General features: G+C 44.0%; 1 protein-coding gene across 2 annotated transcripts in view; it reads left to right on the forward strand.

Moving 5' to 3' along the window:
- Positions 1 to 17,864, forward strand: part of PHKG1 (phosphorylase kinase catalytic subunit gamma 1) — a 417,011-nt gene extending 399,147 nt beyond the window's left edge. For both annotated transcript variants that reach the window (XM_069614874.1, XM_069614875.1), the window contains exon 10: positions 17,377 to 17,864. In XM_069614874.1, the coding sequence (XP_069470975.1) occupies positions 17,377 to 17,622 (246 nt within the window). In that variant the 3' untranslated portion in view covers positions 17,623 to 17,864. The remainder of the gene's footprint in view (positions 1 to 17,376) is intronic.
- Positions 17,865 to 25,270: the final 7,406 nt, after the last annotated feature.

Raw genomic sequence — 25,270 nt, forward strand, 5'->3', positions numbered from 1 at the left:
AGCAACACGGATTACCAGAACTGAAGGGGAGTACTGGACGGAAGGATGGAATACAGACTGGAATATGGACAGGTAAGGAATACGGAGAAAAGAGAGAAAGACACAGGTTAGACATGTGTAAATGCCATAAGAAATGAAGCAACACTTACCGTTGTGTATGCAGTTTTAAACCAGAGCTGACTTCATTCTCAGTGTTTGGTGCCGGCAGGCCGCCATTTTAGGAATCAACTAGACAGCATGAAGTAGTATAGGAGGCAGGAGCAACATGCCGCCATCTTGGGAGGAACAATGAATAGCAGTTTCGTTATCTCACCCATCTAGACCACAGGGACCAATGAGAGTTCCGCTGATTCCGGACAGTCCTGACATATACCGCTAAATTCAAGCAACTGGCTTTACAGGCGGACTGGTCTGATCAGGCCTGTTTTACTCTGACCCGGAAAGGACTCTCAGAAGACCTCAAAGACAAGCTTTCACAGGTGACTCAGCCTCCTACCTTGGATCACTTAATCCAACTCATCATTCAGATTTACTACCGCTTACAGGAGAGAAAACAAGAACGTAAGAAGTTTCCTAATCCTTCTTCTCGCTTCCATGCTACCCCTTTTAACACAAAAGAAGCTCACAAGGAACCTACTGAGCCTATGCAGCTAGGAACCACCCAAGAGCCCTTATCCGCAGAGGAACACACCAGACGCTGACAAAATTACCTGTGCATGTAGTACTGCGGCTCTGATTCCTGTCTACTTTGGCATTGCTCCTTGGCACCTCAACGTAAGGAAAACTCCAACTCCCGACCTTAACTGGGATGCAGGGTCAGGAGCAATCTACTTATCCCTCTCGGTAAGACAGCAGCATTATATTAGCCACTTTAAAGGAGCCCACTCATCCTCTTGGTTCTACAGGTAACACTACAGATCTCAGAAGACTGTTCCATTCAGGTTTCCGCCCTAGTGGATTCGGGTGCAGGCAGAATATTCATTGACAATTCATGGGCCAAACAGATGACCATTCCCTTGCAGAAAAAGCTAGAACCAATTCCTGTAGAAGGTGTGAACGGGCGGCTTCTGGAAAGTGGTCCCATCACTGAAAACACCTTGCCACTTGGATTGTTGATCCATCCCCATCAAGAGATGTTTCAGTTCAATCTCATACAAGCGGCATATTATCCAATCATACTCGGAATTCCTTGGCTATCCACACACAATCCGTATAACGACTGTAGAGCCCATACGCTCTTTTTGGGTTCTGAGTATTGTGTATCCAAATGTTTGACAGGTATCGCTGCGCAACCTGTATTGGTGACCGCCACTGACTCTTCAACTACCACAGGTCTTTCACTCACTACCACCTTTACCTAAGAAATACTGGCCTTACCAGGATGTCTTTGAAAAGCAAAGACACAAGTCTTTACCTCTTCACAGCCTGGAGGATTGTGCCATTCACTTATTGCCAAACACCACAGTGCCATTCAACCGTATGTTCTGCTTGACTACGGCTGAGAAGAAGCAGACTGAAATGATACAAATGTTGCCCACCAAAACTGCAACCTGCAGACACTCTCTCAGACTAGGTGATCAGACCAGTAGCAACAATCTGGACCACACAGCACTCTGCAGCCATTCACATCACCTTGAAAAGGTATAATGAGCTTTGTGAACAGAAAGGGGCCCCTGGCCTGGGAGAACCTGCTCTAGCCAATCCAGAAACTCCATTTGTAAGGTGAAATAAAATGTTGCATGGGCCAATTATCTTCCTGCAACAGCTTCTCTTCTCACGATGAGTCAATGGGCATTGTCTTGCTCTGCTGGGTCATGTGTGAAGAGACCACAAAACCAAGCTCTTCTGTCTGTAATTATGAGGATTTTATTCTGAATTCTTGCAGGTGGCTTGCTTCCTCGGGAACCAGGCATTTTCCACCCGTCCCTGTCTTTGGCTGTGAACACCAGCTCTGCGGCTTGTGCTGCAGGACATGTGTCTCCCCTTCCATGGGTCTGAGGCCTGTGTTTCCAGCCTCATTCACTTTTAGTCACCCTACAGGTTCCCTATATATTTATATAGCTTCCTAAGGTTAGTTGCAATAATGGTCCACGTATACTTTTCTGTCTTGCCTTCCTGCTTTGGCAAATTAAAGAAAGGTTCTTAACATTATGTAAATGTATCCGTCCTCTACCTACGGGTGTCATAAGCATGTTTTTCATGTCTACAAGCAATAGAAACTAGTGTATGTCTGCGTTACTTCATGCATATGTGCAGATTTGCTTCATGACTAACACTGCTATGTTGTGATGTCTCTAGTGATGTCATCACTGCTTGGTTTTGCTGTCAGTCGACCTGGTCCATCGATGAGATCCCCGTCTCCTCGAACCCATCAACTGGATACGGTTTAAATGGTTGGCTGAGAGAATATCTCTTGTTGTGTTGTTGATACATTGGTACACCTTTCATTCTTCATTCTGCGGGTTGACATTCACTTAGGGACATGAGGGCCATTCCAGGAACCCTCTCTTCATGTGCACCCTTTCACCATACAGGCACACCCATGCAGACACCCATGCATTTAAGTGTGAACCCTTTCACTGTCCAGGCACACCAAGGCCGCCACCCATACATTTAAGTGTGCCCCCTTTCACCATACAGGCACACCCAGGTAGCAAACAATACATTTAAGTGTGCACCCTTTCATCCTACAGGCACACACACCCATGCAGCCACCCGTACATCATGCACCCACTAATTCATGCACATTACATTATATACACACACACACATGCACGCACACACATTTAAAGAAAATACATTTTCTTACCTTTAATCTGTTGGTCCAGGGAACAAGACCTTCAGCTCCCTGTAGGAGCCAGGAACGTTTGTTCCCGTCATGTGCAGAGCATCTTGAGGCCACCATGTCATGGGGTTGTGGGAAGCCCTATTACTTCAAAAACAAATGGTTTGTTTTTGAAGTCACTCTGACTTCATAAAGAAATGGTTTGTGTTAAAGGACCGAACAGTAACGGAAATAATTTCTTTATGAAGGCTTAGTGACTTCAAAAAGAAACAATTTCTTTTTTAAGTCATAAGGGTCCCCTGACCCCATGACATGGAGGCTCCCAGCCTGGAGGCTTCCATGTCATGGTGTGGGGGCAGCCCTCGGACTTCAAAAATAAATAGTTACTTTCTGAAGCCCCTCTGCCTTCATAAATACATTGTTTTTGTTATAACAGAAGTAATTTCATCATGAACGCAGTGTCTTCAAAAAGAAACTATTTCTTTTGTATTTCTTTTTTAACATTTACAATGTACTGGCAGGTCCCCCTGCATACCAGAGGCTGTGGGGGCCCTTGCTACACTAGTGCAGAGGAGAGGGATCTACCCCCCACTCTTTGCTTGGAGAAGCGGCTGACCCGCAGAGAGTTGGAGATAGTTGAGCGAAGGGCTAGAGAAGGAAGGTATTTAGGAAGAGAGAGTTGGATATAGTGAGGGCAACTGCCCCGGAAAACCTTGTGGATGATGCAGAGGGTCTTGAACTTGATCCTTGTGGTCACCGGGAGCCAGTGGGGTGATTTCAGAGCTGGAGAAATGGGCTTGAGGCCAAGGTTAACTCTTGCAGTTCTGTTCTGGATTAGTTGAAGAGAGCGAAGAGCAGAGTTGGGAAGATTGAGGAAGAGGCTGTTGCAATAGTCCATCCTGGAGAGAACCAGAGCTCTAGAGACAGTGAGTTTCTGAGCAAAGGTGAGGAAAGGTAGAATACCTCTGAGGAGGTGCAGCTGGCAATGGGCCTTCTTGGCAAGGTCTGTGATGTGAGGAGAGAAGGAGAGAGTGGCGTCGAAGATGACCCCAAGGTTTTTTGCCTCACAGGAGCGTGAGGGGAAGGGACCCAAAGAGGACGGCCAGAGAGAGAGGCAACGTGGGAACAGGGGTCCAAATGAGAAGTATCTCTGTCTTACTGGCATTAAGGCAGAGATCGTTGGAGGCCCACCATCCCTGAATAGCGGATAGACTGTCAGGAATGAGCGAGGAGGGAGAGGAGGCTGAAGATAGGCTGAAGGAGAGCTATGTGTCATCTGCATAACACTGAAAGTTATAAGAGAAAGTAGAGATCAGATGGGCCAAGGGTGCCAGATAGACATTGAAGAGCCAGGGTGAGAGGATAGAGCCCTGGGGAACACCACATGTGGAAAGAGAGGTGGTGAAGAGAAAGGACTCTAGTTGGACCTGGAAGGGCCGGTCCAAGTGGAAGGAGGCTAGCCACGCCAGAGCCTGACCCGTGATGTCAAGGTTCACGGTGAGATGATTGATGAGGGTGGCGGACGTGATTGACAGTGTCAAAGTCAGAGGAAAGGTCAAGGAGGATGAGGATAGGGTGAGAGGTGCAGTCAAGGTTAGAGAGCAGATCTTCACGGGTGTTCAGGAGAGCGGTTTGCGTGCCTCTGGCCACTCTGAAGCCAGACTAATGATCATGGAGATAACCAACAGATTGAATGTGAATGTTTAGCTGGGAGATGGCCAGCTTCTCCAGGAACTCGCCCAGGAAAAGAGTAATAAATATCGGACGATAGTTAGACATACAAGAAGGATCGGCAGATTTTTTTTTTTAGGAGAGGGTGCACAAGGGAGTTCTTGATGAGAGAGGGGAAACATCCAATGGCAAAGGAATGATTACAGAAATCGGCTAAGGCTGTAGCGAAGGGAAACAATGAAGCATATTCAAATGAAAGCATTACATTGCTTATGAACATCATTTTTATATAAAGCGACAATTTAATTATTTAAGCAATAGAACCCAAGGAGTGGAGCCATTACCAGTTGGGTAATGCACCTGGGGGGATAGTTTCAAGCCTGAGTGATGCAACTGCTTTAACGTAGCCTTGTGGGCATTACCCAACCGGTAATCCCCCAACCCCCTCCCTCCAACGGTTCTATCGCTATTAGTATCCCTGGGCATTTTCCCAGGATACTTTAGCAATAGAACCAAAATGGAGTCGCTTACCGTGTTGGCGCCTGCATAGCATCGGTGAGCCGAAGGGAAATGGCTGCCAGCTGACTTGCATCGGAATAGAATGACGATACTAGACTTGTAATTTTGTTCTGTGCGCAGGCGGCTGGTGGGCATGTTGGCTGTATAGTTCATGACAAAGAGCAATGGCATTTTTGAGCACCTTACAAATCGTAGACTGTCTTTATCTATTTAAAAAACGGGAAAGCAAAAGAAAATGAAGGCGATATCGCGAACGGTGGGTAAGCAGTTAAAATGCCTAAATGCTTACCCAAAATCGATACCGGTGCACTTGCGAGAGAACGTTTAAGTGGATCTCGCGGGTGCGTCCGGTGCACGATGGGCTGGTAATGACCCGGCGTGGGCCAATCATATCGATTGTTGCAAACTGATTGTCCCTTGCCAGGTATTCATAGCAGAAATGGCAAGCGCATTGACGTTTAAGTAGCTGTAGTATATCGAGTTTAAAGGTGCAACATGAAATGCTATGTCTGTGACTAAATGCAAATGTTTCCTGGGAGTCAGCCGTATTGTATGAGAAGTAGCACGTATGATCAAGCAGACTAGCATACATCATTCTATCTACCCAAGGTCAACTGTCTATACTTGAGGGCTCTGCTATTCACACGGAGAACACATGCACAATGAATGCCATGCAGGCACATGCAAAATTCCATGCACCTTTGTCATAAATGTCAAAAATAAATTCAAGCCATGCCAACTTGTCAGGCCAATACGCAGTACCATCATGATATGACAGCATCAGATAACTCAAGAGACATGTAACAGTTTAAAAATGTAAGGTGAAGTATGAAGCCCAAAAGATGGGAAACATCTGACACAGGATTGTGTTTGATGTCTTCCAAGTATGTCACTGGTTTCTACTAATCATTTTAAGACGTCTTTTACAGTTTTTGTAGTATGCGGCCAGGGAGAGATGAATGCAACGCTGGTAACAATAAATAACGCACCATACTCACATGTGTAACTCTAGCTATGTTAAATACACAAGAGCTACAATTAAAATGTTTACTTACCTTTTTGCCGGGATTTCCTCTTGACATGTGATTATCCATGTGGCAAAAATGATGACCGACATGTGAAAACCTTGTTTGTAGAGCGGCGTTATTTCCTGATTTGCCCATCCTCTAGAGTAATGTCAGCCAAGTGGTGCTCCCGTGGCACCCTCCCGCTAGAGTAGCATAGCCAGTCTTGCAAGAGAGGCCCGTTAAGGAGCGGAGAAAGCCACAACAGATGTGCTTGGCAGCCAGCTCGAAGGCTAGTTTCCCCCCACCTGGGGCCCAAGAACTTTGAAGGTAGACATTTTGGAGTGGATGCAGGGCTGTCAGAAGATGTGGTGAGGCCCGGGGCAAAACATTTGGTGAGGCCCCCTTACAGTTTTTTGCACTCGGCCAGCGGCGGCATATCCGCACACAGGAGACTTGAGAAATCTACCCTTGAGTTTGTGTGCAGGATCCCAAATATGGTTTATTACTACTTTCTCTAATGAAGAAAGGTTCATGCCAGACTAACTTTTTTATCATATGAATAAATATATATAAGATGGCATGAGCTCTCTACTGCGCCACCTCCAATTCTCTGAGGGTCAATCACTTTTCCAAGCAAAGAGTTGAGGGCAGATCTCTTTCTTCGGCTGGGGCCTCCCTCTGGAAACAGCCTCCCTGCCTCGCTAAAAACAAGGAGCACCATCTCCGGTTCCGGAAGCACCTCAAGACCTGTTTATTTGCTTCTGCCTTCTTTCTTCCTCTCCCTTGCTGATCACCTGCCTGATCCATGCACTGGTCACCTGGTCAAGCTCTGAATTCGGGCCCAGGTCCCTGCCTGTACGTCCTATTGCAATCCCGCACTGCCTCTTGGCTCCCCCTGCACTTGTGGTCTGTATCTGTAACCCTACAGTCCCCGCTCTTGCTCGTATTGTCCACCCGTTGGCTACACTTATGAGTACTCACACTTGCCACCAGTTGGCTGCACTCTTGTTTCTACTTTGTTCCTGTACTTCTGCATCCTACCCCACCCTCGGCACTTCTCCCCTCCCCATTCCCTGCTCTTGTACGATCTGAATGACACAAGGCCTAGTAAGATCTGTGTTTTGTCCTACTCTTTTGTTTCTCCCTCCTTGCCTTGTCGCGCCTAGAAACACTTGCGTACAGGCACGTTATAAATGCCATATCATATAATTAAGGAGCACCCTGCCCCTGTTTGCGCATTAAAACACACATCATACACAGTGACAAATGATGTACAGTGGAGGCTGGTACATTTCTGAACTTAAGAGGCTTAAATGTTTGTTCCAATTAGTCAGGATCAACAGAGCACAGTGAGGGAGCCCAAACCAAAGGGTGGCTTGGGGGGGGGGTTCTAACTCCCAAGAAAATGTTTGAAACATTGGGTTAAAAGTATGCATTTTATAGCACTTTCTTTGCAAAATTGGGTAGAAATCCACACAGTTTGCAATTGGTTTTGTATGGAAGCACATGGAAATTCCCAATAGTTGCAAATCACAAATTGTGCATAGGAACATTTTCCAATACATTTCATGCCGCCTTTCCACGCAAGGTATGCTAGTATAAACATATATTCATGCTGGTTGTTCTAATTATGTTGAAGCAGGCTGCATCAATATTTGCCATTATTACCATGTACGGATTCCCAACCAGTAAAAATGCCATGCCACAGAAAGTATATCCAGGCTGACTGTGTACCATAAGTGTTATTACTGGCTAGATTGGCCTACATTCAAAGTGGGCCAATTTAGCCAAGTAGTATGTTTGCTTTAACCTTGATGCATAGTCCTGTGCATCAAGGGTAAAGCAAAAAGAGCACTGGCAATGCTAACAGTTTGGGCATTTGTGTAGGCATGGCAAAGGCACTTCTGTATTGGTATTAGCTGGCCATTGATAGTGCCAGTGCAAAATGGTTTGAGTACCTGAGCAGCTAATAGCAGTGCCTCGTAAATGCCTAATACTTATACATAAGCCAAAACTGTTGGCTTTACCAATGCTTATTTTTAAAAGAATTTCAGCGAAAGACATGCAGGGTGTTTTTAAATTGAGTGGCCAAAGGCAGACCTGATTAAGACATTTTTATTACACCAGTTACGTGTTTACAACTCCAATGAAGTCATGAACTCTTAGAAGACTCCTTTGAGGAAACACTTGCAGGCACATTGAGGGCAAAGTTTGATGGCTAGCCATGTTTAAAGCTAGCCCAAAGAGTTCCAGTGAGGAGTTGTTTTGGGTGGGGAGGACAGGGACTGGGTGAGAATGCCATAGGGATAAGCATGGCCATGAGAAGTCATTTCACTGTTAGCACCTGCATTCATATCCATACACTTTTAGGTAATTGAAATCGTGATGTGGGGTTAGCACTTGCATGCTAGGGGAGTGATTAGAAGGGAAGTGGTGACATGAGACATCTCATTCTCACAGCAGTCCTTAAGTGTGATGTTTCAGAAATGAAGGCAAGAGGTAGCTGCTTGTAACATTGAAGCTTCACCAGAATAGTCTCATTCGAAAAGTGGAAAGATTTTAGGTGCCCCCACACAAGGAAGTTTGCCCCTTCCTCACAGCTACTGACGTTAGCACCTCTCCCAACATTTGAAGTATTAGTCCCCTTTCCCCCCTGACATTTTAACCTAGGTGCACCTCTGATGCCATGAGCCCACCCCTTAATGAAGTGGCCCCCAGGGTGGCTACATTTAGGGGTGGTGCTGAACACACACTCACAAAAAACACTTTCACCCATGCATTCAACCACCAGTTACACAACTCCATACATGCATGTATACATAAAACCAAACACAGCATTGACACAAACATCAACATGCACGCATGCATTCATACATACATACACATATACATACTAATTTAATTTAAATACACATACACACTTAATTTAAAATAAAAAAACACTTACCTTACCTCCATGCACCCTTAAAAAGCATCCACGCAGCCGACACGTAGACATGCTGCCTGACAAGAGAGAACTCCTCTCCCATCAGTCAGCGGGGTCACGCTGAGCAATGTGAACACACTGACTGACAATAGAGAACTCCTCTCCCATCAGGCAGCGTGGTCACGCTGAGCAACGTGAACACACTGACTGACAAGAGAGAACTCCTCTCCCATCAGTCAGCGTGGTCACGCTGAGCAACGTGAACACACTGATTGACAAGCGAGGAGTCCTCTCTAATAAAGATGAACACACTGACTGAGAGGAGAACTCTCCTGTCAGTCAGCGTGGTCATGCTGAGCAACGTGAACACACTGACTGACAAGAGAGAACTCCTCTCCCATCAGTCAGTGTGGTCACACTGACAACATAACACACTGACTGACAAGAGAGAACTCCTCTCCTGTCAGTCAGCATGGTCATGCTGAGCAACGTGAACACTGACTGACGAGAGAGAACTCCTCTCCCATCAGTCAGCATGGTCACACTGACAACATGAACACACTGACTGACAAGAGAAAACTCCTCTCCTGTCAGTCAGCGTGGTCATGCTGAGCAACTTGAACACACTGACTGACAAGAGAGAACTCCTCTCCTGTCAGTCAGCATGATCACGCTGACATGAACATACTGACTGACAGGAGAGGAGTCCTCTCCCATCAGTCAGTGTGGTCACACTGACAACATGAACACACTGACTGACAAGAGAGAACTCCTCTCCCATCAGTCAGCGTGGTCACACTGACAACATGAACATACTGACTGACAAGAGAGAACTCCTCTCCTGTCAGTCAGCATGATCACGCTGACATGAACATACTGACTGACAGGAGAGGAGTCCTCTCCCATCAGTCAGCGTGGTCACACTGACAACATGAACACACTGACTGACCAGAGAGAATTCCTCTCCTGTCAGTCAGTGTGGTCACGCTGAGCAACGGGAACACACTGACTGACGAGAGAGAACTCCTCTCCCATCAGTCAGCGTGGTCACACTGACAACATGAACACACTGACTGACAAGAGAGAACTCCTCTCCTGTCAGTCAGTGTGGTCACGCTGAGCAACGTGAACACACTGACTGACAGGAGAGGAGTCCTCTCTTGTCAGTCAGCGTGTCCACGTTTTCAGCTGAATGACGGGAGGCAGCAGAGCTCACTTCTGAGCCCTGCTCTCTCCCATTATTTTGCTGTTTGTTGCGGAGCCAAACGGCTTCACAAGAAACAGCAAAATCATTGCAGGGGCAGCACAGTCCCCCGTGTGAATAAAGGACACGGGAGACTGTGCTGCCTTCCACTTAGGAGAGGGGGCCGCGAGGCCCCCAGCAAGCGCGAGGCCCGGGGCAGTTTGCCCCCCCTGCACCCCCCTCGTGACGGCCCTGAGTGGATGGGCAGCTGTGGTAAAGGATTGATGCTGGTGATTAATGGAATCAGCTATGGGTACAAGACCTACAGTAGTTGCCAATGCAATTGAGAAAAAAAACAATCAGTGCAATTTGACAGGGGGTACGAAATGCTTTCCAACCTTCACAAATATGTCAGGCAGGTCAACAATTGAAGAGCCGACTGAATGCTCCCCTCAAATGCGCTTGTCCCAATGGGGGCCGAAGATGGAAAAGAAATTGCCCAGAACTGCTTTGCTTGGACATATTCCCCACGCTCTTAAGACGACAGAATTGCGCGATCTGGATTTAGGGAACACCTGTGGTAATTCATAAATAATAGAACCCTGGAAAGATGAAAATCAAGAGACAGGGTAAAAATTACTTTAAACAAAAATTACAAATCTAAAAACGAAAAAGCAAAAATAACCCAACTTTAATATTTCATGAAAATGTATAAAATCGATCAAAACAAGAATGAAAAACATTCTCGGCAAAGAGCAGTATGCTTTTGAGAAGGTGCGGATGGCAGAGGTGGGTTAGATGGGTGCTTGGGGGGATATTAGTGGTCTTCATTTTGAAAACATACCTTCACGGATGGAAATAGCAACTGCACATGAAGGGGTGCTAAATTGAACTGGGGCACACTGGTAGTTTCTCTTTGCACTACTACGAAATCGTTAAGAAATCATGTACACATTTGTAAAAGAATTTCGCCATTTAGAAAATAAGGTTATTTTTTTTCATTTAAAATGTGTTTACGTTTGTAGTTTGCATTTCTTTTAATGTAAAATGTTATTCCAATTTAGAGCTTCATTTGTAGAGAAGTTAATTGTTGCCGGAATATCATAGCATCAAACCAGCACAGCGTGCATGTGAACATACCACGTAACTGCATAAATACTATGTGCAAATACAAGATAAATCAGCGTGCTTTGGAATCAGTTGAAAAATCGTGACTTTGCACACGATATTTTGCTCCGCCTTAAACCAAATGCAATTTGAAGCACGGACAACTTTCAAGACCCTAAATGGTCACAGTATATTACATGTGTTTTATGGAGGTGACACGCCCTTTCATATTTTCTTATTGTATAATATCGTTTACAAAGTGAACCTTTTTTATAATCAAATACATACGATGATGATAGGTTATTTATAACGCGCTTAAAACCGAGAGCTTTCTAAGAGCGGACCCGGGGATCGAACCTGTGGTGCTCCGTGTCATCTTGCTACCAAGGCGAGCATGTTGCCCCTGAGCTATCCTCCCAAGACAATAACATTATCAAGATCCCAGTACAATAACACAAACATTTCAATAAGGCCTTTAACTGCTGTTTGAGAAGAGGAGGCTTTACAATGACAAACATCATTGTTATTGGCCACTTGGGGAACAGAGTGTGTAGTGGAAAGCAGAGCAATTGCTACATAAATACAGACGAGTATGGCCATTTACTGCATGTATGCACCCATTGACACCTTTTGAACCGTGACCCTGATTGGATTGGCTCTGAAAAAGCCCAAACAGTGATGGTGCCAACAGTTGGGCAAGCACATCCAAGATCAAAAGGAAGGTGATAAACGACAGCTAAAACAATCGCTGGGGCACTGGTGAGGGGAGTGAACTGCAGTCTTCGCTTTGAAAAGTGGAATTTTGAAACTTGTAGGTATTTAGGTTTGGACATGTCAAATAGCCCAGGTTGTGGAAATATAATAGAGACAAAGACTAGGAAAGCCAAACAGATAACACTACTAGTTTGTAAGTTTGATACTCAGTATGCAGGTTTTTCACTAGAGGTGCTTTATAATCAGTGGTTTTGCCCGTCGGTATTGTATGGCTTGGAGGCATTGGCATTAAAGGACTGGAAATGGTTAAATGCCATTGAAGGTTTCTTTTGGCGTAGCATCCAGGGGCTGCAACCCTCGACATCAGTAGAGCATGTACGCCTTGAACCAGGGCTCACCTCACCCAGGGCTATGTTTATGAAGCGAAGAGGGGAACTATTTTTGAAAGCCAAGTTGTCCCCACCGGAGCCCTTTACTTACTACACGGGGAACCAGTTTCATCTCGGAGAGTGCTGGAAAAAGACAAAATCCGTTCATGATACTGATCAAAGATCTGTTTGAGACGATAGACTAGTTCCCGGATTTTACACGTGGTAATTGTTTTCGCGTGTTAAAAAGAGCATTCTCCAGAAGATTGATAAAGTGGGACTGGGTGAATAATTATGAGCATTTGATGAAATGGCATGGCTACTCTCAAGTGGCATTAGCTGTTCATCACTGTAAGCCCCCCCAGTCTTACTGGATGAGATGCACGGACCCTGCAGTCCGTAAATTTCATCTCCTGATGCGAACAAATCTACTTCAAGTGCATGCTACTGGTGGTGCTCAGTGGAAGTTATCTCAGGAGGCCAGGGCTTGCAGAATCTGTGAAGTACAAACTAATAGGGAAATAGTCAAACAGCTGCTTACAGAATGCCCTACATTAGGCTCTGTCTATATGGCCATACTGGGTAAATTGACCCATGGTAATGAGTCAATAAAATCTCTGGTATTGCCTTAATACTGAGTGTAATCCAACGCATAAAGCACTTTACGGGATATGAGAAAATGTCTTGAGACATTTAAATGGGTCCCTGTAAGAGAGTAATCATAAATTCTAGCAAATAAGGTCTGCATGGGGCGCAGCTGCTATTTGAATGATTTGTTGGGTTTTAAGAATGGATTGAAAATGTGTTTTAAGAATATGGGCCTCATTACGAGGCTGGTGGTAGCCGTGCCTGCAATACAGGCACGGCTGCCGCCGATATTCATTTTTTCCCGGCACCCAGACATGGGCAATTACCGGGTCATTACAGCCTTGTCGGACCTGGTATTTGCCCATTCCTGGGCGCCAGAAAAAATTCTTCCCCATTCCCATTTGAAACCCATAGGGCTCAATGGGAATGGGGAGGTCGGATGCACCGGTGCACCAGCACCGTTTACAACGGGACCGGTGCATCGAAATGCTGTGTTTGCGGGTTCCTTTCATTCTGCCAGGTCAGATCTGGCGGAATGAAAGGCACCCGCAAGCACATCTCAGAGTTTGCCGGTCCGGATACAACGGTACCGGCATGCTTACCGGTACCATTGTATCCGGACTGGCAAACTCATAATGAGGCCCTATGAGTTTTAAGAATACGGTTTTTATTAAATGTTGTAATGAAATGAATGCATTTTTAATAGAGTTGTTAATTATATTAATTTTTGTAAAATTGTGAAAAGTTCTTGTTAAAACTAAAACACAAAATTTAATTAAAAAGTGGAATTGTATCCTTCAAGTGCCGCAATAGATCGTTTAATTTGATACAATGTGAAAGTAGTCGGAGTAGGCAGACTTCCGCTGACATGTTTTCTATTCAGATCACAAAGGCCTATTTTAGAAATCTTTCTGGGACTGCAAAGTTTTTATGAATTGCACTCATGAATAAAAAATCGCCAAACCAGAAGACAGGTCTATGCAAGCATTCCATGAACCTATCAGTCAGTGGTTCTTAGTTTGGAACTGATAGGCAGTTACATTGGCTCAATATTGTGATTGCCACATAGCACTCTCCAGTGCAATGGTAAGAGAAGACAAATGCATACCAATTAAAGACTGCATCCGTGTTTTATTAAAGTAATGCATCTTCTTGACCTCTACTCCACTTATCAACCAGAGGATCAGCTATTGGGTTAATTCAGTGAGAGAAGGATAGAGTCCACTAATATTGGGGCGATAGACTCCAGTTGGTAAAATAAAAAAAGCAGAGTAACAGCAAAGGTTTGTGATGTTGTTGACACATAGTGTATTTTGCCAATAGAAGTAAACAAAACTCTGCCTTCGGTGAGGTTTATTCATCTCATTATAAGACTTTGCTAAAGGGAGATGTATGCATCGCGTTGTTCAGTAAACGTGCATCTATTTCGCTTCATTTCTCTAGTACCATGTGGGTGGTGTCACCATGAGGATAAAGCACTTCACAGAAATGTATACAGGACACATTACTTTCACATCTGGGTATTTAGGGCAATGGAGGAGATGTTGAGGGTGTGCCGCGTAGATTATTTTGCGGCGGATGATCGGAATTGCTTTTAGGGCAGATGGTGTTATAAATAAAAGTAGGTATTTACCTGTTTTCAGAATGATGGTAAGTCGGACATGTTTTATCACAATAGCAAGACTAGTTATCATAACGAGTAATCCAGATGCACTTCATTGGGGGAATAAATCCCCTTTAGTTATTTAAGAAAACTCAAACAAATTCATATAATAATATCTAGTCAAATATATAGCAAACAAACAAAATCTTCATAGTAATTCAATGATTTTTCACCATTTAGAAATGCGGTTAAAAAAAGTTTTTTAAAGTTAAACACAAACACGTTTTTTGTATGATATAAGAGAAATGTTTTCCATAAAAGAAATGATTATTTCACAAAAGGCATTTTTGTACAAAGAAACGCATACTCTAATGTCAATACACAATTGCGTATGTAAGGTGTCTGTGTGTTATTTAAGCAGCGTGTAACATACATTTCGCCTACATTCATATTATTAATCATTGACATTCTACTAAACATGACATGAGATAATGGTAGTAATCCATTAGTATTTTAGAAAACTCAAACACACGACGCGTTTCTGATAGTGACCTATCCTTTTTCAAGGGAACTTAAGCCACCTCATCAAATCGTAATGTGTTTTACATAGTAATTCTTCACAATACAGCTCCAATGTTTGTCAGACGTATGTTCACCAAACATCAGAGTCTGTATAGTCAATATGTATTTGTTCTATTCTCCGTAAATTAAAGGACGCAGATATGCCAACTATGTTATGTGATACTCATGTTTCCAACTAAATCTATAAAATCTGGAAAGATGTAAACATGTGGGAGTAGAGAGTTCCAAAGGTTTGAGCAGGCATGCTTAGAATTTATTAGAAGTAGAAATTGGTCCTTTTGGATGGGTGGTTTTTACAGAAACAAGGCAGTGGAGTTAAATTCCGGGGTGAGTGAGTGGGTGATGGAAAGTATATGATTATGTTTATGTTTATTGAATTTATATAGCGCTTTAAGCCAAAGCGCTTTACAATATAACGGTAGCCAGTTATGGTTTATAGTCATAATGTCGAAAAAAAAATGTCGACAGACAAAAATGTCGAAAAAAAAATGTCGAAAATAATAATGTCGACATCCTATACTTATAATGTAAAAAGTAATTTTTTCGGAAAAAAAATGTCGACATTTTTTTTTTTGACATTATGACTATAAACCCTTAAAACTATCAACACCTCACCCAACACCCCCCTGCCACCCCCCCCCCCACACCCCCCAACCACCCTTTCACCCCTCATACTCAACACATACCAATTATTTATTTATTTATTTATTTATTTATTTATTTATTTATTCAATAATTAAATAAATCAAAATTGTATTTACTATGGGGGGGTCCCCCCCAACCCCCCCTCACCCAACACCCCCCTGCCGCCCCCCCACACCCCCCCAACCACCCTTTCACCCCTCATACTCAACACATACCAATTATTTATTTATTTATTTATTTATTTATTTATTTATTCAATAATTAAATAAATAAAAATTGTATTTACTATGGGGGGGTCCCCCCCCAACCCCCCCCCCTCACCCAACACCCCCCTGCCACCCCCCTACACCCCCCCAACCACCCCTCATACTCAACACATCATATATATATTTATTTATTTAATTATGCATACATTAAATTAATGTCGAAAAAATATCGAATAATGTCGACATTTTTGTTTGTCGACATTATTGTTTTTCGACATTAATTTGTCGACATTTTGACTGTCGACATTATTGATGTCGACATTATGACTGCACACCGCCAGTTATAATGTCGAAAATAAAATGTTGAAAAAAATAATCTCGAAAAAAAAAAGAAAATGTTGAAAAAATAATTAGCATGTTTTTTTTTAATTTGTATGTTATTTTGGGGTTTAGCTAGTAAAAAAAACAGGGGGCTGGGGGGGGACCCCCCATTAAAACATTTTTAAAAAAAACTTGAAATTTATTTTTTTCGAGATTCTTTTTTTCGACATTTTTAAATTTGACATATTCACTATAAACCCAATATAACAGGTACAAAGTTAGAGAAGCATATTTACAAACATGAACCGGTCATTAGAACAATAAGTAGAACTATTTACAAGGGGGGGAGAGAAGGTGTGGGGAGGGTAGAGGAGGGGGTAGGTGAAGGGAGTTACGGTGTAGGATTTGAGGTAGGGGGAAGGAGGGGGGGAAGGGGGAGTGATCTGGTGTCCTCATTGCCCTTAAGTAGTATTTGTTACCAAATTAAGGTCAGAGAGGAAGGAGAGAGGATGGAGGGAAAGGAGGGGGCAGCGGTAGGAGGAGAGGGGTAGGGAAGGGAAGTCAGGGGGGGGAGTGAAGAAGATGGGCTTTCAGGGAGTAGCAGAAGGATGAGTAGGTAGGGGTGGAGCGGATGGAGAGCGGGAGGGAGTTCCAGTGTAGGGGGGGGGCAAGAGTTGGAAGGAGCGGAAGTGTGAGGAGGCACATGGGCTGGGGGTTCAGTGAGGAGGCAGAGGTTTGCTGAGCGGAGAGAGCGGTAGGGGGAGTAAATTGAGATGAGGGAGGAAAGGTAGGGGGCGCCAGGTCATGGAGAGATTTGTAGACAAGAGAGAGGAATTGACATTTCAGTTGTGAGAGCACCTCATAACAGCCCAAACTTCCTCTACTGTGCATGTCGTTAGCATGTCCTGGTGCAATTACTAATCTAGTAGCTACATTTTTGACTCCTATAAGGTATGGAGATAATAGCCCTGTGCACTTGTGTACGATTTCCTTCCCTTTTTTGTTTTTTTTATAGGTAATGGCTAGGCTTGCCTTACTATAGTAAATGCATTTTGGGATAGAATAGGAAGTTTGGCACAATCCTGTCATTTAAGGCCTTGCAGTAGGCGTAGCAGTGTTGTACTGACACCCACTATCCCCTTTCCCCGCAGGTCGTCTGCCTGACAGTTCTTGCCTCGGTTCGGATCTATCATTACTACCGGAGGGTGAAGCCGATCACGAAGGAGATCGTCCTGCGTGACCCCTACGCCCTGAAGCCCATCCGGAAACTTATTGACGCCTGCGCCTTCCGCCTCTATGGACACTGGGTGAAGAAGGGCGAGCAGCAGAACAGGGCAGCGCTTTTTGAGAACACTCCGAAGGCCATTCTGCTGTCGCTGGCGGTCCAAGAGTTATAACATTGACCTCATCGCTATTCGCAACACGCCTCTGCCATATGCTGAAAGAACCTTGGACAGTTTGGAATGAGAAGAATTTATATGGCAGATGAAAGCTTAATAATTGTATATTCTAATGATAATAAGAGTATATTTTTGTCGTAAAATGTATTTTATTTCAAACGCACAATTCATAAATCATGAATACCGGGAAAATGTCTATGCATGAAAGACTAATGAAGATTTTATGTTTGGGAAAATTATTTTTGAAATAGTCCATAAGAATTGCCTCAATTTACAGCATTGCCTCAAATTCAGTTCAATTCAATTAAATTCATGAATTCCCCCAAGATTGGTAGCTGCCCCTTTTGGTGATCCTCGGAGCTACCATGCGCCCTGCACAGCCGTATCAGAGCTTCGCTAATATCTTGGAGGGGTGCATTATAGAAAAAGTCCTGATTCTTTTGTGGTGAGTCTGTGGTTAAAAAAAGGGTGCACGATCTGTCCAGTCATGCTCATTGGCGTCCAACAAAACTACTGCAGTCCAGAGCAGTGGCAGCTGGTCACTCTCTAGGGTGAAGGGGTGTCAACGTTTTTAGAGATTAATTGGTGTGAGTGAGTTCCCCTGAACCTATCCAGTAAGGTTTTGGGCATTTCCTCTTAGAAGTTTTTTTTAAATAATTGGTTGAAATCATGGATGTTGTAGCACTTATTTCAGGAAAACTGGTAACAAATAACAGTCCATATAAGTTACATTCTGTGATGCAGGGCAACACGCGAAACACTCCAAAAAAGTCAGCAACAATACATAGGAGCATTTTGCAACATCTGTTGAAAACGCATGAGGCCTGTCTCCACAATATATGCCAGCATTGCCCTGCTTTCAAGGAGGTTCTTCAGCAATTAGATCATGTGGTCCGTGCCCCTTTTGTGCTGGTTGTGTCCAAAGAAAGTAATGAGGCTGGTCTCAATAATTCACGCCAGCACTGCCACTGTAAAGCACAGCTTCTTTCTGCAGAGAAAACATGAGGCCTGCCTCAACAATATAGTCCTGTGCGGCTAGTGTTCAAATGAAATCCTGCAGTCTGTCGCAACATATGCCGAAACTGTGTCTTTGCCATCGACACACAGATACACATTTGTGCAAATAAGCATACAAACACATTTTTTTTAAACATAACTTTTCTTTGCGATGGGCCTATAAGCCAGGAATGTGTGAAGTTGTGAAGTTGGGGAGCAGATCACATGGTAGGGGTGGGAGCCGGAAAGGCATGGGGAGCGTTTTGGGCAGAAGAGGGGGAGTCAGGGTATGTTTGGAGTTGAAAGAATAAATACGCATGATGTTTATCCCAGCTGTCCACGCCTAATTTGTATGCCTGATAAGTGAGCCCCTGACCAATAACAGAAAAGAATGGTTCATAACTTCACACACACCTCACATTAAAAAAACTTGAGATTTATGCAAACTGTGTTATAGGTCTCACTAAGTTCAAAGACTTAGCCTGTGTGATAAAACCAGCTGCTGGTTCTCACCTTTTGAAAAATGATATGCATCTTCTTGGCATGCATCAGGTGCACATTATTTGCACATCAAACAATCAGCCGTAACACCTAAGGAGAGCTGAGTGTTGAGAGGAAAGGGCCAGCGCCACATTGTGTGCCATGTCTGTTACAGCCATTAGTTAAACTGCTGCCCATGAGAAGTGCATTACAGGAAACAAAGACAAGTCTGAAAAAAGGACTTGATGCCCAGGAGGCTTGATGGAGTCAGAGCCAGGACACGTTCTACCACACAGAGGACCACCTTGCAACTCTCACAGGGGCAGCAGTTGGGAATTAAATCCTGGACATGCTGCAAAATCTCCAGATTCTCGCCACTTTGAAGCCTTTGCAGGGGCGAGCTACCCCTGGCTTGTAGTCGGTACGCCACTGCTTCAAATCTTTCATGAACTTCAATGCCTGATCCATAACATCACCCCGCCATATTGGCCCAGGCATATTGGACCAGGCACAGGCTCCCACTAAACACAAACCACGCCCCGCCCACCCATCATGAAAAGAGTTTTCAGTGGTCCCTAGTCGCCAGCGCAACCAACAGGGTCGGACTGGGCCATAATATTGTCTCGGGCACCAATGGAAAAAGTGGCAAATGGCAATTCATTCCTTTTGTGACACTGTTTGAATAGTAACCAAGGTTTTTTTTGTTGATAAAGTGTGATGCAAATTGTGCATTTTAAAGAATATTTATTCAGCCACACTGCTCAAAACTACCAGGCGCAGAGAGAACTAACTCATTAAACTAGCCCACATTGGCCAAAAAAGTGGCCCAATTTGATCAACAAAACTGTCCCACAGCAGAATGAGCCTATTGCCCTATAGGCCAGTCCGAGCTTGCCAACCAAGAGTATTTAACAAGACACCGGGTTTATATTCTCTGACATAGTGACCAGACGTATTTATATTCAGGCTTTTATTTGCACGATCTCTGGGATTTTCAGTATGATTGGCTGGACTACACAGGATTGTTCACGGTCACCGCTGGGGTGCATGTTTTCTGGCACAGCTGTGCTGATTCTCTAACCTCTACTCTAGAGGATCCCAACACTGAGCTTGTTCTCTGGTGCTACTGAGTGTGTTTCTCTGGCACAGTCGAGCCCACTCTCAGGTGAAGGTGGGATTTCTTTCTGCCACAGCTTGGTTTGTTTTCCATCATAACTAGGCACATTCCTACTATTCATGTGCACAGAAGTACCTATTCTCTGCCACAGTTGACCTTATTCTCTTGCACTGTTGGGGTTTCTTTTCTGACACAGTTAGGGTGCTTCTCTTTCACATTTTCGATGTATTATGGCACGTTTTGGCTACTTCCCAGCACATGTATAATGTATTCCCTTGTGCAGTTGGAAAACCTCTCTGAAACAATAGGAGTTATTTTCTGTCATAGGTGGGCTTGTTTGTTTTTTGTTGCAGTTGGCTTGACTCTCATTTGTTCTTGTTTAAATTATTGTCATTCACAGTTGTATCTGTTCTCATGTACATAAGTTGCTCTATGGTGAAAGTGGCCTTGTTCTCTGCACAATCTTGCTTACTCTCTGGGACATTTGTCATTCTTCTCTGGCAAATGAGGCTTATTCGGTCTACAGTAGTCTTTTCGACTGGCGCTGCTAGCCCTATTCTCTTTACATTTGAGATATTTGTCTGGTTCAGTTGTGATTGTTCTCTGGGACAACTGACATGATTTCCTAGAAAGGTTGTGCCTTAAACTCCCTTCCCTTGAGTATGTAAATAAAAAAATATTGAAATGCAGAAATGTGTACATGTAAGTTTTACATATCATGTTCCTTCTCCCCTTTACTAAGGAAGCCAGAAATAAAACTAAAGGGAAAGTGAAAAAATATTCATGGGCCTTGAATACGTAATTCATTTGACTTCATCTTAAGTAATTGCCTTGCATATTTCATAGTGGCCCAGCCGCCCATTCAAAGCGCTCATAGCAGAAGGGGGGAAAATAACATAAGGTATGGCTGCTACTACCGAGACACATAGGTTCAGAGCAAGTGACTTTGGCTGTACCTTCACCATTACCCGCTTTGCTGCAGTAATTCATGCACGTTGCCATGAAAATACAAGCACTACCAGTAGAATTATTCATTATAACTGTAGCGTAGACCGCTTGTTTTATCGGTTGAACACTATTCTATGAGCACTGCTGATGTCATTAGTTAAGGTGTAGATGTAGAGCAGCATCTAATCCACATATTTTCTGCATTATCAATCAGCATGCACGGGAGAGTTTCTTGCCAATCAAGGTGCTGAGCACGCGGGCAGAAACGTCTGCTTAATCCCGGCTACCCGAGCGCCACCCCTGTGTGCCGACCATTGTTGAGCACCCCTTTCCTCTCCTATTCCCGTCCCTCCGCCTCTCCCAAGCCCCCATGATTTGCCTCCACATGTCTTTGACCTTCTCCCTAAGTACCTACGGATTCCCCGGAACCCACCCAACTCCTCTTACCTGCTCTCCCCATTTTCCGCTTGTCTCAGCTGCCCGCCTCTTGCTATATGGAAATAGAAAAGGGGCTTACTCCCTTTTCTGTCCTCCACGAGAGTGGCCAGTTGTTTTTTCCACAACGAAAGATTGGGCTCCAGCAAGATGCACAGAGCCCTTCTATCATAGAAAAAGAAATAAAAAAAAAACGATTATCACTCTAGAACAGGCCTTTAAGTGGGCCAGGACTCAGCCCTGTCAGTCTCCAAATATTGCCTGTTAGCCAGGGCTCTCCGAACTGACCTCCCTTACCAAATATCTTTAAAAATATGAGTGGCAATACTGCTCTTTGCCAGTCGATGTCCACTCCAAGTAATGTTTAGAATCACACCATCAGTTAAAGCAATTTGAAATTAGGTACTTTTCAAACAGGAAAGGGAAATTATAAGAGAATACATTGTTCTGCTTCACGTTATGCTATGTTATGCTATGTTAAAGGTTCTTGTATCCTGCACTGATTTCACCTGTGTGGTCTCTTGACGCTCTTTGCAGATCTGTAATGCAAGGAGGGCGGCAGGGTTCGTTAGTAGGATTGAGGGAGAACAGCAAGAGAGCTGGGATGTGCTGTTGGCAGCTTCAGTTCGGAGAACCGGCCACTGAGCGTAGGTGGGTTTTTCCGTTGTTAGGCGTCAGGTCTTGTTTACTGAGATTGAGTATGGTTTGGACTGCCTTTAATTAGTATGTATGAATAATGTATTTCTTTCAGAAGAACTGTTTTATTGCATGGTGTACTGAGCCGTTTTGATTTTATGTTCTGTTTCATATTTGAATATATTTATTTTGGTCGAAATGTTTACACACATTAACCATATTTAAATCATCTTTCAAACCAGAATTGTTGCCCTCTCATTGCACATATGTAAACTCGAATGGCTCTGTTAGGTCACTCCTTTAATTAACCACTCCTCTTTTAGAGCTTTGTTAGTTACTTGGAATTTGAGGCTGCACAAGACCCTTTTAGGCCCGCCCCCAAATATTGCATCATGGTGCATTACAGCCCCCCTCGATTTCTTATAGGTGTTGTATAGGTATTTTCTGTCACACCTAAGGATGAGAACATTAAATGTAGTGAGGGATGTATGTTTGGGACTGTGAATCATAATTTCTGGTCTCCTGAAATGCAAATACAAATAAAATGAGAATTGTGGTGTGCTGCACTCGAGTTAACAGGTTCACAGAAGTATAGTTGCCAGCACCATTGCCTGCAGCTGTGACTGGTGCACAGAATTGGCAGAGTTGGAAAAATCTTCTCTCAGTTGACGAGATTCGAAAGAAATTGCCCCAAAACACAGCTGTGGACACAGCAGGCCTTCCTTCAAATCTCTTTCTCAGGCACTTACAAACAATGGGCCTCATTTGGAGTTTGCTGCTATTTCCCAAGGCGATATTGAGCTTCTTTCCAAGTCAGCTGGTCTGGTATTAAAGTGCCGGTATTTATGGATACGACCACTTTACCGGATTGGCCGTTGGGGCACCTGCGTTACGTCCAGCTAAAAGTTGGAGGAAAGGCCGGCACCCTACAGGCAGAAAAAGGCGTCATTACTGGCACTGGTATTGCCAGTACTGGTAATGACAGCAAATCCCCTCATGGAGTAGGACTCCATGAATGGGAATTAACACTGTGACTCCGGCACTCGTAATCAAGCGGGATAATGCCAGAAACGGAAATAACATTTGCCAGTATCCTGGCAGGTATATCACCAGGATACTGGCAACCTTATAATGAGGCCAATTACTCGGTTAGCTTTACCAGCAATCATTCGGGCGGTAAACCCGACAATTTACAAGTGGGTGTTGGCCATTCAAGTGGTCCGTAAGAATCTATGGAGGATTTGTAAGATTTACTGGGAGAGGTAAATGCACCAGTGGAAACTCACTATTTATACACAACAATATTTTACGGGTTTTCAAAATGCAATTTACACAAATTAAAACTAATGATCCCTGATAAACCACTACTGGGGTGTGTTCCCACAATGCTACCAGTCATTGCACATAGCATTTTCCTCTCATTTAATCCTTTTCGACATTTTTTACAGTATCCACTTAGTTCATAAGGAGCTTATGCCAGTCATGCGAGGCAGTACAATTGTTATGCTCCTTTTTTTATCGTTCTAGCCACTACTGCAGCAGTTTATATCATATTACCCTCTATAATATACGAAAACTCAACCCTCAAAAAATAAAACCGTTCTCAATATCTATTCCTTTGCATTTTTGTGACAATGTAATTATGATTCTAGACCCAACTGCCACCGAGTAACTGGGTTTGATATTTTTGTTTAAACAGAATTAGTGCTGTGTCACTGGTGTATGAAAGGATTTGCGATTTTCCAAGAGTGTGAATGGGAAGTGATCAATTGGATTAGCTAGTGGTTTAGTAAGATTGAGACGTCTTCAGCCCACTGCTAGTTGGGCGAGACAGCACCAGAGCCGTGTTTTTTCACACAATGCCAGAAGAAGACTCATACCCGACCCAGATTGGCATTGGAGGAATAGGAAAGTCACAGGTGTAAACATGGCATCTCGGCAGCAACGGGTTGGAAGGTGTGGCAATAGAGAGGCTGCAGGCATGGAGGGGGTGCCCTTTTAAGGAGGGTGGAATCTGGATCGATAATCAGGCGCGGCAAGATCTCAAACAGAACTGCAGCTGTTTGTGGTGGCCATCAGGTGGGTGAGCACAAGTGCAGGTGGGCACGTTGTCGTAGATTCCTTGGGTAAGAAGACACTGGACCCAGTCTTCTTTATGGAAGGTTTATTGCTCACTCCAGAGTACAAGATAAGTGATGACAGTTAAGTTCCTGGGCAGTACAACACTGGCACATCCAACACCAGCCAGCACTCAGATCTAACTGACTAGTCGGACCATCACATTCCCCATGACCACACTACATTCCACACACAATGTAATGCATCCCCAGAGCAAGCCTACAACACATCTGCTTCCGTTACACAAAAGAAAACAACCAAGCATAACCATGATGGACCTCGGAAAGATCTGCAAGACACCCTCAGCCGGGAAGTCATTCCTCTACTCAGAATACATGTGGCCAGCATGCAAACCAAATAAAAGAACCCAACAAGCAAACCAACTGTGGACCAACCCACAAAACTATGATGAAGACCCACCTTAACGGATATACACCCTCCACAAGCCTTCACCACAACCACCGCATACACACTCTACAACTCCTCTCCACAACCTCAGATACACACTCTGAAACTCCTCTCATCAACCACGTATGCACCCTCTACAACTTCTCTCTCCCTAATCAAAGGAACACCATAGAATGCCTGTGACACAGTAGGAAACAACACCGGCATCCTGGAACAAACTGAACGTCAGCAACACGAAACAGCACAAACCACTGTAGCTATAGCATACCACAGCACACCCTCACTAGATAGTAGATGGTACCATAACATGACATACCAGCATTTGACAGAAAATAGACTCCAACACACCAGCTATTATACCCCCCACACACACACACACACACACACCCCCCAAGGGTGTTTATAGCACTTTATAATAGGCGAAATAAACGCCTCATCTAAACCTAAATCTAAGGGGGGGGGGCAAGCTATGACCATATAATAATAATAAGGCAGTCCTAGTGAAGT

The sequence above is a fragment of the Ambystoma mexicanum genome, chromosome 9, assembly GCF_040938575.1.
Source record: "Ambystoma mexicanum isolate Mex_15411 chromosome 9, UKY_AmexF1_1, whole genome shotgun sequence".
NCBI classification, from domain to species: domain Eukaryota; kingdom Metazoa; phylum Chordata; class Amphibia; order Caudata; family Ambystomatidae; genus Ambystoma; species Ambystoma mexicanum.